The sequence below is a fragment of the Sinocyclocheilus anshuiensis genome, unplaced genomic scaffold (assembly GCF_001515605.1).
Source record: "Sinocyclocheilus anshuiensis isolate Anshui unplaced genomic scaffold, SAMN03320099.WGS_v1.1 scaffold951, whole genome shotgun sequence".
In the NCBI taxonomy this organism is placed as follows: domain Eukaryota; kingdom Metazoa; phylum Chordata; class Actinopteri; order Cypriniformes; family Cyprinidae; genus Sinocyclocheilus; species Sinocyclocheilus anshuiensis.
The window spans coordinates 84,625-102,549 of NW_015546073.1; the positions used below are offsets into that span (position 1 = coordinate 84,625).

Here is a 17,925-nt window from a genome sequence, read left to right on the forward strand (position 1 = left end):
TAAATCAGCATATTAGAATGATTTCTGAAGGATCATGTGACACTGAAGACTGGAGTAATGATACTGAAAATTCATGTTTGCATCACAGGAATAAATTACATTTTAATGATGTATATTAAAATAGAAAAACTTTATTTTACATGATAATAATATTTTTATTTTTCCTGTTCAAATAAATGCAGCCTTGATGAGCATAAGAAACTCCTTTAAAAACATAAAAAATCGTTCTGATCCCTAACCTTTGACCGGTAGTGTGTGTATATATAAATATATATATATATATATATATATATATATATATATATATATATATATATATATATATGTATGTCTGCACAGGGAAACAAACAAAAAAAAGTGTGTTAATGTAATACACTGCACTACTACTAGAGTAAAGGGCTGATGGCTGGTGTAGTAAATACACATGCCCGATTACATCACACTGGCCTTACTGACTGCACATTTGTAAAGTGTCGTCACACAATCAAAAGTCCTGGCTATTCCCCAGACAATCCATGAAAAATTTACATTGTTTCAAAGCAGTAGAAAAAGTAACAGAAAATGATGGTGTGGCTGAAGATTACTTGATTGCTTTATGCTTCACTGCAGTCTAACAGTTGTTATCTAATAAAGTTTTCAATAAACAACAGTGAATCCTGCTAACCACAAAATCAATCAACAAATCATTCTAACATTCATTCAATTCATCAAGCCTGACTGCTACGTGAGCAGTGCAAAAAGGCATTTTCATATTTCTTGCAAATTTGAAAACATCTTTTAACATTTTTCTTACAATGAGATGAACGATCGTGCGTATGATGTTCTCTCTATTGCAGTTAGCACAACAAACCGTTATCACAGTCCGATTACAATTCATCGACTGAACTATCAGAATATCCATTGTTACCCATCTTTTCAAGTCGTAATGCTCAAAATGATGGATCACAAAAGGACTTTTCTATTGATTACCAAGCAAGATCAATATCCACTTCTGTATTCAGTCTAGCTTTATGATTCTCATCAAATGTTATGCACAGAATCAATGAGTAACACAATTGACCTGGCAATGTTATAACTTGGCACAATATATGTTTCCGATAAATAAGAACTAACTAAAACTGCAGAGAAAACACAATCAAAAGAGTAGTAAAAACTACAGGACAAAGTGCAATTTAGAAAATTAGAAAAAAATGTAATTTGGAAATAAATCCCACAAGGTAAAGAAAGCACAATATATTTTTATTGAATTTATTGTTATGTTTTACACAGGTTTTTGAATAGTTCTAATATTGGAGATTGACAGTGCCAAAATATAAACACCCATTTCATTTTTTTTCTCTCTCTCTCATGATCTCTTTAACATTGAATTGATTCCTTTTTTTTCCCCATTGTAACAAAAATGAAAGCATGTGAGTACATGTATATAAAAGACAACGGAAAAAAAAAAACTACAGTCCAACAACAAGATTCCTGTGCCCATCAATATTAATTACAGGTAATACTTTTAAGGACCTGCCTTGACTGTGTTTTCTTTTTTCCCTAACAACAGAAAACGATAGTAAATAAATGTACAATTGTTAATATCCATGAGCACAAGGAGCACCTTGAACAGAAGGCAAAGGGGAGTGCATATAGTGCTGCAGGACTGGCCAGTTGTTTCTGTAGATCGTCTTGCTTGGTTGCGAACTTATAAACTCTTTCCCCTTTGCTCTGTGGAGATTTTAAAAACTTTGAATGTTTTTGTCCGCAAGAACCAAAGCAACACCAATCTCTGATGGGTATTAGGAATGTAGACAAGGATCCTCAGAACTAAAAAACAAAAAAAAACATAAAAGGAGTCAAATTTAAAAAATGACATTTTCCATTCATTTAAACATGTCTGTAAAAGGATATAAATGCAACATCTCAAACATACATTCTTGAGGAATTCCTCTGCGACAATTCGGGCCCGAGCGTTGACTGACAGCTTCATCTCACTGATCTCCTTGTCAATCTCCTCCATGAAATGGATAACAAAGTCCACCAGCTTGTGTTTATACATCTGTTCTGTGTGGAAGTTGGTGATGAGGAAGCTGATGTCATAGCCCTGAAAAGCACAAAAGAGGAAATGAGAAAACATGCTAATCTTGTTAATAGTTTAGATGCTTCACATGCACATCATCATTCAGCTATGCATTTCAAACCGTAAGGTTTATCACATAAACATGCAATTTTTTCCTTAGTCCTGAAGGAGTTGATTTCCAATCCCCTCCTTTTCTATTATAAAATGAATACGTAATCATAGTTTTCTTAATACTAGTGTATCTACTCTGGTATTTATGTTACAGGCAATGTCTGTATTTGGTATCTGAGAGGTGACTGAGGATCTGACCCATGTCAGGAATGCAGTAACAGTGTTTACTCATTTAGCCTGGCTTCCAGAGAATAAATATGTATTTGTTTTGTAATAATTTATCTGAATCATTATATAATCAACGGTTATATTGAACTTTATTCTTATTTATCTTATTATGAGGTTCTCATGATAGCCGTATGAGACATGTGCAGACCAATGCACCACATGCATTCACTAACTCTTACATATGCTTAATGTTTATGATTTTTTTGAGGGTTTATATTCTTTAGAGGGTTTTAATTGCTATATGTTAAACTATGACAGAGAATCATGTATGCTCTGTGTAAATGTATTGTCCTGTTCCAGTGATGTGCTGCAGCTCAACCTTGAAGGGACAAGATATTGCCTATGTTTTATCTGATGGCGTATTTGCAAGGTTGTTTTAGGCATGTGACAATGCCAAAGGAACAGTATCCAGGAGAATCAACAGCTGCACAGATGAGCAGTGCCCTCACAAGATTTATGACTTAGTTACGACCCTTACAATAGTTGCTTACGAATGGAACTTAGTGTCTCCAAGATACTGTCTTAAAGAAAAGAACACCTTGCTTGGATGTTTCTAGAATTATCTGTACTGTTGTTAACCTATCAGAACAACAGATCATCCATATGCCTATAAGTACTAGTGTTTCTGTATTCTAAGTTAGTTCGAGGCTGACTCCTCTTACTCGTTTTCTACGGCCTTTGGAAGTGTGGAGAACTCTGTCTTCAGTAAACTCTGTCAACTCATTGAACTTTAAATTTGACTCCTGGTCTTCATTGAGCATACTGGTCTCTTTATGGGGTTTAACTGTAATTCCCCTACTGTCCCAATGTCCTACTCGACTCCACCAAAAAAACTTGACATGCATGTTAGTGATGGGCACTTTTGAAAACCTTGGAAACTTTTGCATATCATTTGTTTTGAATCCGTTTCAAACTACGAATGTGACATGATTTCAGTAAATGAGGCTTTGTTACGTCATAACATAACAGGCCGATGATCTCTGTGAAGCCATGAACCAATCTCTATGTGGTTTTCACCTAATCTCTGATCAATTCTATAAATCAGTAGACATTTTAATGACACATTTGTATAATAAAAAGGATGAGACGTAGTTAGCCTCATATTAGCCTGATTAACCGAGCTCTCCATAAAACGAACAAAACATGCCCTACAAATTAATAAAATAACATATTATACAGACACGTCTTATTTAATATTTTTAGACGATTTGTTAATTGCATTTAGTTGATTACACTTTCAATAAAACATTTGCAATTGGTTTGTAAAAGGTCTTTTTATGCATGTGTGGGCTGTGTTTTGGGATGCATTTACACTATTTTGACCAGCATGTGGTGTTTCGAGTGCTTCAAAAAAGTGAATAATTTTGCAAAGCTATTCATTCAAATGATTCACAGTTTCGAAAAGCTTTGTTTCTCCCATCACTGATGCATCTTTGGTTTAATAAATTACATATCTCTTCATCCCTTGTTCGTTCTTCACAATAGAGCTCACCTCAACAGGTTTCCTCCGCAGGATGAAGAAGTTCTCTGCTCGCATCATCATGAACCTCATAAATTTATGGCACAGGATCTTCTCAATCTCATCGGCCTAAGAACAGCATGACTATCTTTAGAAGATAATGGCAAGAAAAACACATCGATCTTACGCAGTTCATCCTAAATTACTTACCTGCTTGACAGCGATGCTGACTCTCACGGAGTTTATGGACCCCTCAATCAGGACCTTCTCCTTGTCATTGCGGCTTATGACCACAGGCTGCAACAGAAGCTCTTTGCTGCTCCTGTATTGTAAGACACACATTGCACACACACATATATATATATATATATATATATTAAAAGACATCATATTTAACACATAAGAAGGACGTGGGGTGTATGAATGATTTCCTCACCTAACCTCTACCTCAGGCTTGTTGTGTCTCTCCACCACCTGAGAGGAGAAGTTCTCCAGACACAGGGCTGCTTGAAGAGTGGCACGCACCGCGTTCAGGTAGGGTCGCAATGTTGCCGTCTACATACAAAAAGGACAATATTTACTTAAGTAACACTTCATTCTATGACCTCTCTGACCTTAAAGGTGTCTTATAGTTATCATAAACACACAGGAACATGATTGTCAGTTTGTGCTTGGCCATTCCACTGAGTTCGTGTCAGTCATTTAGGTGGTGAAGTGTCAATCATCTGCCTGAACATCACTTACTAACAACTACCGGTTGTTCTAAATGAACTAAACACGTGTCGTTTATTAAATATTTCATCTGTGCAGTGTGATGCGCGTTTATTGTTTTCAATATGCCAAAAAGAGGTTTTGTCTGCAAAATCACTGACGTTAGCCAGCTAGCATAAATCAAGACAGACTAACATCACTCGATCAAATGAGCCAAAAACACTGCGCTGAGCGCATACAAATGGTTTACCCGAATGCTGCTTATTGGGTCATTTGATTGCTTGCGCTACAATAAATAAACAACCACAGCAACTTTAAGAATTACAAATCTCTTACCATTTTATATGAGGTCTGTGGAGGAAGACGGAAGTCCGCACGCCACGCCTGGAAATGAGAAAACACGCCTCCATTGCGTTCTCACACTCCCGTAATATACCTATTAGAAGTGCATTCTTGTTTATCATATGCTCATGATTTAAATGTATACGAGTGAATGGTATATAATTAAATGCATTTCCATACCAACACAAGTTCTTATGTTTCTATTTTAAGCGCGTAAATTGGGAGAAAAATATAAACACCAAAACGGCCGTTATTATGTCACATCTGTTCCTGTATTTACGGTGAAGCCCAGCACCAATCTTACCATTATTTGCTTTTTCTTCCTTATATGGCAAATAACACGATGGGTCTAATTCACTGTAGTCAAAAAAAAGGTGATGATCTAGAAATATCACTGTGTTGAAATAAACGATAACTCTTTTGTGGCTTTAAACAGCACATGAGCCTCTAAAAAACGAAATAATCTTTAATTATAGTGTTTGGACGCGCTTCATACGGGAATGTACCATTCCGTACGCTGCGGTGTTTTGTGGTGGATGTTAACTGCCAAGTGGGGATATTCATCTGATATTGAAAAATGAGTTTGCAGATAGTACATACACATCGGTTAGAATGTGTTAATAAACCATACGTTGACCATACTAAAGCCACTGTAATACACATTCTTGTTATTAAAATTTAATCGGTGAGCTGTAACCCCCCGAGCTGAGATAATGGTTTAGTCAGTAATGGATGCCCCTTCATCGGAGGTAAACAATGATATTTTATGAATAAATGCCTTGTATGGGTTCAGTTCTGTATTATAACATATTATTTAATTGTCTACATGCATCTTTTCACTGCAAGTAATATACATATTTATTGTAAAAATGTTACGACCTGTGGTTTGAACTGCATGTAGCTGAATTAGCATGAAGCCGTTAGCTCACAGTGGCTACTCATTATCTCACACCGGTATCGTATCAGTATTACATAACAGACTAAAAAGACATTACAGTGATGCAATGCATAAAACATTTAAATTTTAATCTATAAACCTAATGAATAACATCTACAGCATTACATCTGTTCTGGGTTTGCTTGCATTGTCTTTCTGTGTAACTGTTTGCTTTTACCACCCGACCAAAATCATTTACAGTCTGTGTTATTCAAAAATCAATAGTAGATAAGAATTTATCAAACCATTTTGGACGCCTCACACAACCCTTTTTTATATTCCTTTTTTTTTTCTCAGATATAGGTTCCTGTTAATGAGAAGATGAGTGAACTGAAGGACTGTCCCCCTCTGAAGTACTATGACTTCAAACCTGTGGACCATGTGAAAGTATGTCCACGCTACACAGCAGTGCTCAGCCGCTCAGAAGATGATGGCATTGGCATTGAGGAGCTGGACACGCTTCAGCTGGAGCTGGAAACACTCCTCTCCTCTGCAAGTCGGCGTCTCAGAGCACTGGAAGAACAGAGACAGGTGAGCAGTGTTTTGCTATTTATCTTTCTCCCACCTTCTGATATACCTAAAATGATTTATGTTTACTCTCTGAAACAGATACTTACAGACTGGCAGGACAAAAAAGGGGACAAAAGGTTTCTGAAATTAGGGAAGGATCCAGATCTCGCAGCCTCTTCTCGTCATTCCAAGCCCAAAAAACAGAAGCTTGATGGAAAGGGAAGTCATGGTCCCGGACCTGGGCCAGGTAGACCGAAGTCTAAGAACATACAGACCAAGGTCCAGGACTTTGAATTTGAAGTGGACCCCCAAGATATACCCCGCAACCCTAAAAATGATGCTCCCAACAGGTTTGCTGCAACTGAATGTTTTGTCTGTGATACATAATGTATATTTATAGGAATATAGACCAGATATAAGATACAGATCAGATTTTTGCCATCATTTTTCATACTACCTAGATGTTAAATTAAATAGTTGCTATACTTTTTTATTTCATGCTTTATTGATTCCAGAGGAGACATGTTAAGTTATGAGTATTCAGTCATTTTTTTATTGAATATTATGTAAACAGATCCAAGCCTGGAATTTTATTCACCAATTAAATGCGTTAAATTGATCAAAATTGACGACAAAGATATTTATAATACAATAATTTACAAAAGGTTTATTTTTTTTTAAATAAATACTGTTTTTTTGAACTTTCCATTCATCAAAGAATCCTAAACAAATATATATTGGTTTCCACAAAAATATTAAGAAATGTAACAAATATAAAAATATGAATATTATTAAATAATATTACATAAAAAATTATATTATTATTAAATATAAGAAGCACTATATTCAGTATTGATAATAATAAGAAATGGATCATCGGACACTAAAGACTGGAGTAATGGCTGCTAATATTCAGCTTTGCCATCACAGGAACAAATTACATTTGAAAATATATTCAAATAGAAAGAAGTTTTTGTAATACTGTAGAATTGTAATATTTCACGGCATTTTCACAATTTTTACTGAATTTTTGATCAAATAAACGCAGTTTTGTTGAGCATAAGAGACTTCTTTTAAAACATTTAAAAATATTACCGACCCCAAACTTTTGAATGATTGCAGTGATTGCATTTTTGTGGTTTATATATGTGTGTGAAACAGATTCTGGGCTTCGGTGGAGCCTTACTGTGCAGACATTACAAATGAAGAGATCAGAGTTCTGGAAGAGCTGCTCAAACCCCCTGAAGATGAAGCTGAATACTACAAGGTAAAGATCTTTTAGAAACTAGTTCATGGTCTATATTACTGCAGCTTTCTCTTTCCTTTCCTTCAATTAATTATGCATATAGAGAAATTCATGTTAAATGGCTTTTGTGTTGGTTGTTCACTTCTGAGCACTCACTGTTGGTTTTCTTTGCAGATCCCAGCTCTCGGAAAGCACTATTCCCAACGCTGGGCTCAAGAGGACCTGTTAGAAGAGCAAAGAGAGGGGGCAAGAGCCAATGACAAGAAAAAAAGCATGATGGGTCCTCTTTCTGAACTGGATGCTAAAGGTAACGGTGTCATTTAAGATGTATCTTGATTTCAGTTGCAACATTGTCATTTGTTGCTGTGTCTTACCTTAAATCTGTTTCTTTTATCCTCTACTATTCTACTATTCTGGTTTGGGTAGATGTAGACGCCCTACTGAAGAAATCCGAGTCTCAGCATGAACCTCCTGAGGACGGCTGTCCTTTTGGCCCTCTTACTCAGCGGCTTCTACAAGCACTCGTTGAGGCCAGTGACTCATCATTTTGCTAAAATAAGTACTTATATTGTGCAACATTTAGTCAGCTCAGCTTGTTTTATTCATATCCTTTTTCATGTATGTAGGAAAACATCATATCCCCTATGGAGGATTCCCCCATTCCAGACATTCCAGGGAAGGATGATGGGGCTGGTACATCGCCTCGTAGCCAGGGTAAAGCCTTCAGGTAAGTGTTTTGTCCATGTTTTATTTTTATGAGTTTTATTTTATGATTTAGTCAATTAGTGATGTTTACTTGTTTTATTTTGACCATTCAAAAGTTTAGGGTTTGTAAGATTTTTTTTAAATGCTTTTGAAATGCGTATCTTATGATTTCCACAATACAATAAAAACAGTAATATTGTGAAATATTACAATTTAAAAGAAATCTTTTCTATTTTAATACATTTGAAAATATCATTTATTCCTGTGATGCAAAGCTGAATTTTCAGCAGCCATTACTCCAGTCTTCAGTGTCACACGATCCTTTTGAAATCACTCTAATATGCTGATTTGATGATCAAGAAACATTTCTTATTGTTATGATTGCTAAAAAAACAGTTGTGCTTATATATATATAATTTTTATTTTATTTTATTTTTTTATGTATTTTTTAAAAATGTTTTAAGTATTCCTTGATGAATAGAATGTTATTTTTAACTTTTATTTGAAATAGAAATATTTTGTAACATTATAAATTTTATAACATTATAAACTATGAAACATTATAAATCTTTACTGTCACTTTTGATTGTTTTAATGTATTCTTGCTTATTAAGTTGCACCAGCACTACTTTCAAACACATTTAGGTGGATGTTTTTGGCTGTTTTTTTTTTTTTTGCCACTGTTTTTTGAGCATCTCGCCACAAGCTTTGAAGATGACATGTCAAGTTAAAAATACTCTTTGTTTTAACCCCTCTCAGCACTCGTTCTGAAACTCTAAACATTCTGACTCATTTTTTTGTGCTTTGTCGAAAGCAGAAACTCATCAGGTATGGGTCAGGTGAACCTGAAACCAGCCTAATCATTTAGGGCCAATTAAGATTGATCAGTTAACTAGTTGTTCAGGCAACCCACCAGCTAGATGATTTTGAAAATAGTTTTTTTTTTCTTGTGTACAACAGAGACGGAAAAAGGAGTTATTATTATAATATAAAAAGTGAGACTACGAAATGCCCATTTTTAGCTAAATTAGCAGTCTTCATTCTCTCTATCTTTCACTTTTTGTAGTCAACATGAATCAGCACTCACAACTCATTTTTACTTCTGTAATGTGATGCATTTTTGAGTGAAACTGGATATTCAGTAAGGGGAAAAAACATGGATTTTATACATCAGGATTGGATGGTGAAAAGTAGAGCAGAATATATGATAACTAGCTATTGGTTAACATTATTCAGTAGCCTCCATGGCCTGGGTGACATCATTCTAAAAAGATGACGGAGAGAGAGAGGCAGAGAACGCAATTACATTTTGATAACAGAGCATAAAACCAAACTTTGAAAGAATTTTTCTTGAAAATAACAATTGTGTTCATCAATAAAGTAAATAGATTCAATTTTATTTTTTAATATTCTCTTGTTCTGTTGCTCCCAGTGTGCCTCACACACGCTCTCTGGAGGCTCGTATAAGAGAAGAGCTGGTGTCTCAGGGGCTGCTGGACTCTGATGAGAGACAAGGTGTCGGAGGAGAGTCTGAAGACGAAGTGCTGGCCGAGCTGCAGAAAAGACAGGCTGAACTCAAAGCGCTGACCGCCCACAACCGCTCGCGCAAACAGGAGCTGCTCAAGTGAGTCTCACTGAAAGAGCCTCAGATCCAGATCAAGACTGCCGTCAGCACAAGATGAAATCTGGCTCACGAAAATAAGCCTGTAATCATTCAAAGAGTTAGAGGGAGCAGTCTGCTATGATTTTCTTTTCTAATGTCACCTCTTACTTTTCACCGTGTTCTTGCAGGTTGGCACGGGAAGAAATGCGAAAACAGGAGCTTCGACAGCGGGTTCGAGTGGCTGACAATGAGGTTATGGAGGCCTTCCGTCGCATCATGGCAGCCAGGCAAAAGAAACGCACTCCAACAAAAAAAGAGAAAGATCAGGCTTGGAAAGCTTTGAAAGAGAGAGAAAGTATTCTCAAACTCTTAGATGGATAAATATGACCGGCAGCTATAATGTGGTGTGTTTATTTTTTCATGTTTGTTGTCTATGGACACTTCATAAAGACAGCTTCAACATTCAGACAACCTGAAGAGCATGTAAACAAACATTTAATATAATGTTAATCTGTTTTGGTTACTCTCTGTCCAAAGTAATACCTGACATGTCAAGTTGTGATAAATAAATGTGCCACTGACTTGACATTGTTGATGCCAGAAGTATGGCACCTTGAGTTTACTTTATTGTTTTTGGAGTTTCTGTACAGTTCCCAAATGCAACTGATTAACATAACGGATTGATATGGTTAAAAGAACAATTCACCCCAAAATGAAACTTCCGAACCTGTATCACTGACTTTCTTCTGTGGAACATAAAAGAAGATATTTTGAAGAATGTTAGTCACCGAACAGTATTGGCCATTGCATGGATAAAAACACAGGCATTTCTTCTTTTTATAGAAGAAAGAAAGTCATAGAGGAACAACATGAGGGTGAGGAAATGGCATGGGTGAACTTTCTTTAAAGCTATTCTCATAGTGTTGATAGTATTTTGTTACTACATGGGGTAGAGCAAGAACACAGTATTTTGAGTTTGTATATGATTGCTAGAAAATAAAAGCTTTTATAAAGGCATTGTACATGGAAATATCGAGATTATAAATCCATGTGTGTAGTCATTTATTTCAGTCCATGTTGAATTTAGTTGTATGAATCTGACATTTTGTAAACTTTTTCTAAACCATCAGCATCATCATTGCGGATGGATGTATGTGTGTTTGAAAATAAAAACGAAATTTTGATAAATTAATAATTGACTGGTGTTCGTATCGTCTATTCTCTCTTCTGTATGCAAAGCTTTGATTAGAAGTGTTGTGACGGGCTGTCTTGACAGGAGGGCGCCATTTCGTGTTTACACACTTGATCAGTGAGCAAGCCATTGTTGCTATCTGCTCTTACGTTTTTACCTCAGAATAAGGACTTGTTCTTCACTGGTGAGATTGAATGTCCTTTACTTTACAACTTTATGTTCGCAATATGTATTATCTGTCAGTTCTTCTGTATCGTGTTTGCCAGCCAGTTTATGAAGACGCAAACGGGGTGTGCAGAAAATGCTGTATGCAACTAACGTTAGCAGTCTAGCCGCTTCACCTGTAAAATATAAGCTTTGATGTGAAGTATTGAGGTAAAATTACTAGCGTGCAGCCTCTTAGGCAGTTAAAGCAAGGAAACTGGGGGGAAGCGGTGATGTTGCTCAAGTATTAAACGACCTGACGCTACTGTTTCGCGAAAGAATCGTTAATGTGAGTCGGTTCTCAATGAAATGGTTGAACCAGTTCACGAGTTCGACTGAAATATCTCGGAGCGGTTGAGTAAACAAATCACTGGATCAACTGAGCACCGTCATCGCACAAGTCCGATTTGTAACCAGCCGAGAACTGTTTGGTGAGCTGATGCAACTAGAAATTACAAGAAAAGTAAGGAACATTCATAGCCAAGACAAGAGATGATTTCCTTGAACGTCAGTAAACCGCGCGATGACGTTTTACGTTCTGACGCAAAAGAATCACTGATTCACTTTTTCAAACCGTTTGAAAGAACCGATTGGCAGAAATGTATCGGTGCATTTTTTTTTAACAATGAACACAACCAAAGCTAACCATTAAGTACACCAATCGTGGCAAATGAAATCCAATACTAAGATAAACAGAAATATATTAATTAAAAGAACAAAGGAAAAGGAAAATATAAATTTTTATTTTTATTTATATGTATATTTATTTTAAACATTTATATTTCAGCATCTTGAGAAGCAAATAGCATATATGTTGTGGTTTGTAAATCAACTAATCAAAAGAGGCAGCTTGGTGGCCTTTATGTAAGGAACAGTAATTTTACAGTTTTGTCATTTCTGGTTAATTTGAAATTATAAAGGTAGTGACCTAATTCCATTTTAAAAATGAGTAGAAGTTTTTGCATTTGTGGATAAACAAAATAGTAAATATAAGTAAATGTATAATATACTATATTTAAAATTCACCATAATTATTATAGGAAAACATTACAGTGTTTGTATTCTTTTTAACGAAAAATGCAAAATCACAGCAATATCATAATTTGTTTAAAGCATTAAGTAAATGTACCCTCTAATTTGTGATGACGTCAAGCAGATTTGGCATGTGCCAGAATGTGCGGGAGAACGGCTTGCACCCTTGCGGCGAATGAGCTCAGTCGTGGGGCTAACTATCGAGACCGGACGGGACAACGACACCGGCCCCGATGGAAGGATGGAGACACTGACAAATACTGGCCCTCATACAACAAGAGTCCTCAGTCCTTCAGCCCTGTACTGCTGTCCAACAGACACTTCAACAAGGCATGTCAAAACATATATGCACAACATTTGTCCCTGAAGAACAGCTGTTTAATGAAGCACTTTCCATAGGATGCCCCTGTAGATGAGTGTGTGTTGGCAGCGATGCGCTGGGGTCTCGTCCCGGCGTGGTTCAAAGAGAATGACCCCAGTAAGATGCAGTACAACACCTCTAACTGTCGCAGTGAGAGCCTGCTAGAAAAGAAGTCTTACAAGGTAGGTACATAAGACACCCCCAATCATTTTACATGAGCGGTGAAATCCCCGCACAATGCAAAATCTCATTGGTCTAAAATTCAGCTCCACATAATAGAGTGCAACAGTTGGATCCCCAAAAGTAAAAATCTCATTCATTTTTCTTCCATAGGGGATTTGGTTTTTAACAACAACCTATAAACCATTAAAGACAAACCTACTGTGAGCTACAAGGTTGTTAATCGATGGTATATGCTTTCGTTGACGCTGTCAGCCCCCAATATTTCAACTTTTTTTTTTTTAAATAATGATGTTTAACTGTAGAATTACTGGTGAAAAACTAAATTACCCATGAGTCGGCAGAGAAATCTCAACCAATCAGAAAATTGCGACAAATCACAACAAAAAAAGAACTATTTAATGATGTATTCAAATCATTCTTCCTACACTCTCAAACTACTTTAATATTTGTATCTAGCAATAAATAAAATGTTATTTTTTCCCCAAACCATTTAAGCGCAAACCCCACCCCGCCACATATTCTAAAGATTTTATTGTTTATGAAATTGAGTGATTGAGTTGACCAATGAAATTGGTTGCGGTGCAGGGTTTCATTCAATTCAGGCCACCAGCCTGCATTATTTCAACTTATATTTTTAAATAATCATGTTTAATAGCAGAATTACTGCTGAAAAACTAATCTCCACCAGCCAGAGAATCGTGACAAGCGAATTGCACCAAAAAAATAAAACATAATAAAAATCAACAGCTGCTCACTCCTATGAAGCACTACGGATGACGTAGAGTCAGTTTCCTAATGTTCCCTAACTACTTAAATATTTGTATTATGCATATATTTATTCATATATTTGTATCCCTATGGGAAAATGAATTGGAAAAATACTGTGACACATGACTGTGTCATGTATTAAACATCAAATATTTTCTAATATTCTGTGGGCAGACATATGATTTGTTGCTGGAAACTTCTTCTTCAGGATCCTTTTCTGAAAGGACAGCGCTGCGTCATTCTAGCTGATGGCTTCTATGAATGGAGGCGAACAGAGAAAGAGAAACAGCCTTTCTTCATTTACTTCCCTCAGACCCAAGGAGGGCAAGTGCCCAGTCAACAAAATACACTGAAAATGAAAAGTGACCAAAGTTTGGACCAAGCAGAGGTTAGCCCAAGTCTGACAGTTGCAAGAAGTAAATTTGTTAACTTAAGCGGGTCTTACTCATCTGTTTATTCCTCCACTTGTCTACAGAGTGATCAGGATGACAGTGACTGGACAGGGTGGCGTCTGCTGACAATAGCAGGGCTCTTTGACTCCTGGACTCCTCCTTGTGGTGGAGAGACGCTGTACACTTACACTGTTATTACTGTAGACGCCTCTCCAAATCTTCAAAGCATCCATGACAGGTTGATCACATAAAAATTATGAATCATGGGGTTTTTATTGTGATGTTTTAAGTGTCATACACTTTATTGTAATGAGTCAAATGAACCTTGAGTTAATGTGTAACAGGATGCCAGCTGTGCTGGACGGTGAGGATGAGGTAAGACGGTGGTTGGACTTTGGAGAAGTAAAGTCACTGGAAGCCATGAAATCACTGCATCCAAATTCCTCCTTGACCTTTCACCCAGTCTCCTCATTGGTCAACAATTCCCGCAACAACTCCCCAGAGTGTCTGCAGCCTGTAGAGCCCTCAGTTAAGAAGGTGAAACTTTTGGTCATTTTGAGAAAAGAAATGCACTTAAAACTATTTTTACACTAGTTTATTCATTTGTCCTCTAACAATGTCCAACAGTGTATATGCAGTACATACATCAGTGGAGAATTCTGGCACTTCTGTAATCATTTCCACATACTGAATTGGTTTGTTTATTTAACTGCTTATTTAGACATTTTTATATACTGTACATATACTACAGTTTAAAGGTTTGGGGTTGGCAAGATTTTTTAAATATTTTAATGGCTCTTATACTTACCAAGGTTGCATTTAGTTGATCAAAAATACAGTAAAAAACATGAATTTTGAGAAACACTATTACAACTTCAAATGACTTTTTCTATTTGAATATATTTTAAAATGCAATTTATTTTCATAGTTGAAGATTTATAGTCTGGGTCTGGGACAAGAGCAAACAAAATGTATACATTACAAACATTTGAAAAGTGGAAAAAAGAAAAATCATAAACCATTAATCATAATCATTCAAATACTGACCTTCCACCTTCTGTCCTGTCCAGACCGTTCAGCCTACAGCCAGCAGTAAAGTGATGATGAGCTGGCTGAAAACTGCCTCGCCCACTAAGAGGAAGAATCCTGATGAAGATACTTCAGCTAAAGCACCTGAAGAAAAGCTTGCAGCAGAGAAGCAAACCAAGCCGACTGGGCCTCTCCAGCAGTGGCTGCTGGGAACGGGTTCCAGGAAGAAACCAAGGACTTGAAATGACCAAAGCTGACTAGTTTAAAGATTCAGAATGCTCCCTCACATGCCTAAAAATGTTTGTTGAAATGGCAGTTCACCCAAAATTGAAAAATAGCTGAAAACCTACTCACCTCAGGCCATCCAATAGGAAGATGATGTTTCTTCATCAAAACAGATTTGTAGAAATTTAGCATAACATCACTTGCTCACCAGTGGATCCTCAGTGAATGGGTGCCGTCAGAATGAGAGTCCAAACAGCTGATAAAAACATCAAATAATCTAAACGACTCAATTAAGTCAATCAGTTAACATCTTGTGAAGTGAAAACTTGAGTGTTTATAAGAAACAAATCCATTAAGGCATTTGAACTTTAAACTGTCGCTTCCGGCCAGTCCATATTCCATAATAATTCTTCCTCCAGTTAAAAATCCCCATTTATTCTCTCATTTCAAAATCCTTCCAACATAATTCTTTATAACTGTGTTGGACTGTTTTGGCTTGTGAAAGGTGCTTACTTTGTGAAAGGATTACTTCTTGTCACTTGTGAAAGGATTACTGGTGGATTATTGGGATGTTTTTAGCAGCTGTTTGGACTCTCATTCTGACGGCACCCATTCACTGCAGAAGATCCATTGGTGAGCAAGTGATTTAATGCTAAATTTCTCCAGATCTCTTCTTTCGATGAAGAACAAAGTCATCTGCATCTTGGATGGCCTGAGGGTGAGTACAGTTTCAGCAAACTTACATTTCTGGGTGAATTTCTTTAAGACAGTTAAGCGCTCATTTGCCAAGTATTCAGTGTGTAGTAGTGTGCATTTGACATTGTTCCTTCTTCATAATTAGATGATGAAAATAAACATTCATGTAATTTATAATAGTTGATTTGTGGACACATTTAATTCGTTCATTTCAAACAAGTCCCAGTTATCACTTCTCAATAAGTGTACAGCAAACACACAATGTACAGCAGTTTTATTCAACAACTTAATTTTATTTCCATTACTTTGAAATACATTTATCTTGAACAATGTATATGCTGTGCATTTTGTTTCATTAAATGCCATGAACAATTCAGTTTTCCCCCAATGTTGTCTAGTTGTGTTTATTTGTATATAATGCAACACAGATAATAATAAAATAATTACAATAATAATGAACATACAGACAGGAAAAGATCCGAGTGATACTGAGCGCTTAAATTCTCTACCATCCTGATCTACTGGTAGAGTCTGGGCAAGATATGAAAGAATAGAAAAAACAAAAACGACAAGAGATGGCCTACGCCACTACTTGTTCACGGCAGACTCGCGGTGATTTGGTCATGCTGACATGAGGATCGACGATAAAAAAATACACAGAAATACTAATTGTCATAATAGTATGAATTGTAGATCATTTAGATGTAATATCTAAATTTCCCCATCGCATGGTTTGCTATTCGTGTTTTTGTGTTCCATTTTGAGGACTGATTGGGCGTACACTGGATTAATTGACTGCAGTTCTCAGATGTAACAGCGGGGGCAGTGTTAGACCTCCAGTGCTTCGGGACTTCACAAACTGAGGAGCGTTTTTGGGTTCACGACTTTAAGATGCAAATGTAGCATGCTTTACGTCAGGCCGCCATTTTATTTCAAGCAGAATGATGAAGCAGTTGAACATGATGGGTAGTTCTGGTACCAACGTAGACCTCTGATACACCCCCCATCTTTCAGCGTTTCACGTCACATGTATTACAACTGCACTGCAGGACTGGATCATATTAAAAAAAATCCATTCAAGTGTTGTGAAGAGTTCCAGTAGGACTTTTTATGTGGGTGAGGCGACAGTTCTGCAGAACCGGTGCGAGGTGTTGAGATTTGTGTACGAAAACGGGTGTCAGATTGAGCCTCGAGCATATGTGGGTGTGTGTGTTGTGTCGTGACTAAGGCTGTGAATGTGAACTGTGTAGGATACTGAATGAGAGGAAGTCTGCTCATCTACAAAGGCCAGTGATTATAGAGTTAAGGGGAGGGAAGGAGATGAAGATCGGGTGAAAGAAAGAACGCATGAAAGAGAGGGAGTGAGGCAGAGACAAGGCCAGAGAGGCTGAGGGTGAAACGCTGCGCCCCCTGGAGGTCCTCAGCAACTACAAGTCTCTGCTGATGGCTTGGCTCTATCGTTCCGGTCTAGTTTAATTGGCTCGGGGAACTCGTTGTATAACTCCACTTCGGTTTCCTACAAAATAAAAAAGGGCCACAGTTAAGTGCAAAGTATACTTCTGTTTTGACGCAAACAGTGTATGCGTACAGCCAAACACACCTTTCAAAGTATACTCATTTGATAGTGTACGCAAACACGTAAACTAGAAAGTTGCATCCTTGCCTCTGATTCTTTCTCAGAATAAACTCAATTGTGAGTTATAAACTCCGAATTTCGAGATATATAAACATAGAACTGTAAGATATATATAACTCAGAGGAAAAAGTCAGAATTGCAAGATATATACTAGGGCTGCACGATAAATCGCATGCGATATTTAATGCGCATCTTGTCAGAAAGCCGGTTCTGTAATCAGCGGTAAATCTCCATCACCTGCGTGCTTTCACATTGAGCAGCATTAACTACACAGAGCCGTTGTTCACTGATGA

The 17,925-nt window shown here is 36.8% G+C and overlaps 3 protein-coding genes and 2 long non-coding RNA genes across 9 annotated transcripts in view; 3 read left to right on the forward strand and 2 right to left on the reverse strand.

Moving 5' to 3' along the window:
- Positions 1-1,218: 1,218 nt before the first annotated feature.
- LOC107699787 (actin-related protein 2/3 complex subunit 4-like) lies at positions 1,219-5,313 on the reverse strand. The gene is made up of 7 exons (XM_016501183.1): positions 5,218-5,313; positions 4,908-5,007; positions 4,297-4,415; positions 4,071-4,182; positions 3,894-3,989; positions 1,916-2,086; positions 1,219-1,809 (listed from the first exon to the last, which is right to left on the reverse strand). Exons 2-7 carry the CDS (start codon positions 4,908-4,910, stop codon positions 1,804-1,806), a joined length of 507 nt encoding a protein of 168 aa, XP_016356669.1. The 5' UTR covers positions 4,911-5,007; positions 5,218-5,313; the 3' UTR covers positions 1,219-1,803.
- Positions 5,314-5,432: 119 nt separating this feature from the next.
- On the forward strand, positions 5,433-11,063 carry LOC107699785 (transcriptional adapter 3). 3 transcript variants are annotated; one of them, XM_016501176.1, is made up of 10 exons: positions 5,433-5,662; positions 6,148-6,381; positions 6,460-6,710; positions 7,522-7,627; positions 7,781-7,913; positions 8,033-8,136; positions 8,233-8,333; positions 9,744-9,935; positions 10,103-10,297; positions 10,328-11,063. In XM_016501176.1, exons 2-9 carry the CDS (start codon positions 6,172-6,174, stop codon positions 10,293-10,295), a joined length of 1,290 nt encoding a protein of 429 aa, XP_016356662.1. In that variant the 5' UTR covers positions 5,433-5,662; positions 6,148-6,171; the 3' UTR covers positions 10,296-10,297; positions 10,328-11,063. The 3 variants fall into 3 exon arrangements, with proteins under 3 accessions (XP_016356662.1, XP_016356665.1, XP_016356664.1); XM_016501179.1 differs by lacking the exon at positions 5,433-5,662 and adding an exon at positions 5,721-5,758 and having other exon boundaries at positions 10,103-11,063; XM_016501178.1 differs by lacking the exon at positions 5,433-5,662 and adding an exon at positions 5,821-5,867 and having other exon boundaries at positions 10,103-11,063.
- Positions 11,064-11,149: 86 nt separating this feature from the next.
- On the forward strand, positions 11,150-15,452 carry LOC107699786 (embryonic stem cell-specific 5-hydroxymethylcytosine-binding protein-like). 3 transcript variants are annotated; one of them, XM_016501182.1, is made up of 7 exons: positions 11,150-11,298; positions 12,467-12,672; positions 12,742-12,885; positions 13,863-14,042; positions 14,130-14,284; positions 14,391-14,583; positions 15,117-15,452. In XM_016501182.1, the coding sequence occupies exons 2-7, from the start codon at positions 12,484-12,486 to the stop codon at positions 15,315-15,317; spliced, it is 1,062 nt and encodes a 353-aa protein (XP_016356668.1). In that variant the 5' UTR covers positions 11,150-11,298; positions 12,467-12,483; the 3' UTR covers positions 15,318-15,452. The 3 variants fall into 3 exon arrangements, with proteins under 3 accessions (XP_016356668.1, XP_016356667.1, XP_016356666.1); XM_016501181.1 differs by having other exon boundaries at positions 11,150-11,290; positions 12,464-12,672; XM_016501180.1 differs by having other exon boundaries at positions 11,151-11,290.
- Positions 15,453-16,268: 816 nt separating this feature from the next.
- LOC107699788 (uncharacterized) overlaps positions 16,269-17,925 on the reverse strand; it is a 16,419-nt gene continuing 14,762 nt past the window's right edge. Inside the window, exon 2 of the long non-coding RNA XR_001635499.1 lies at positions 16,269-17,512. This is a non-coding gene — a long non-coding RNA (uncharacterized LOC107699788). The remainder of the gene's footprint in view (positions 17,513-17,925) is intronic.
- Positions 17,478-17,925, forward strand: part of LOC107699789 (uncharacterized) — a 14,198-nt gene continuing 13,750 nt past the window's right edge. The window contains exon 1 of the long non-coding RNA XR_001635500.1: positions 17,478-17,547. This is a non-coding gene — a long non-coding RNA (uncharacterized LOC107699789). The remainder of the gene's footprint in view (positions 17,548-17,925) is intronic.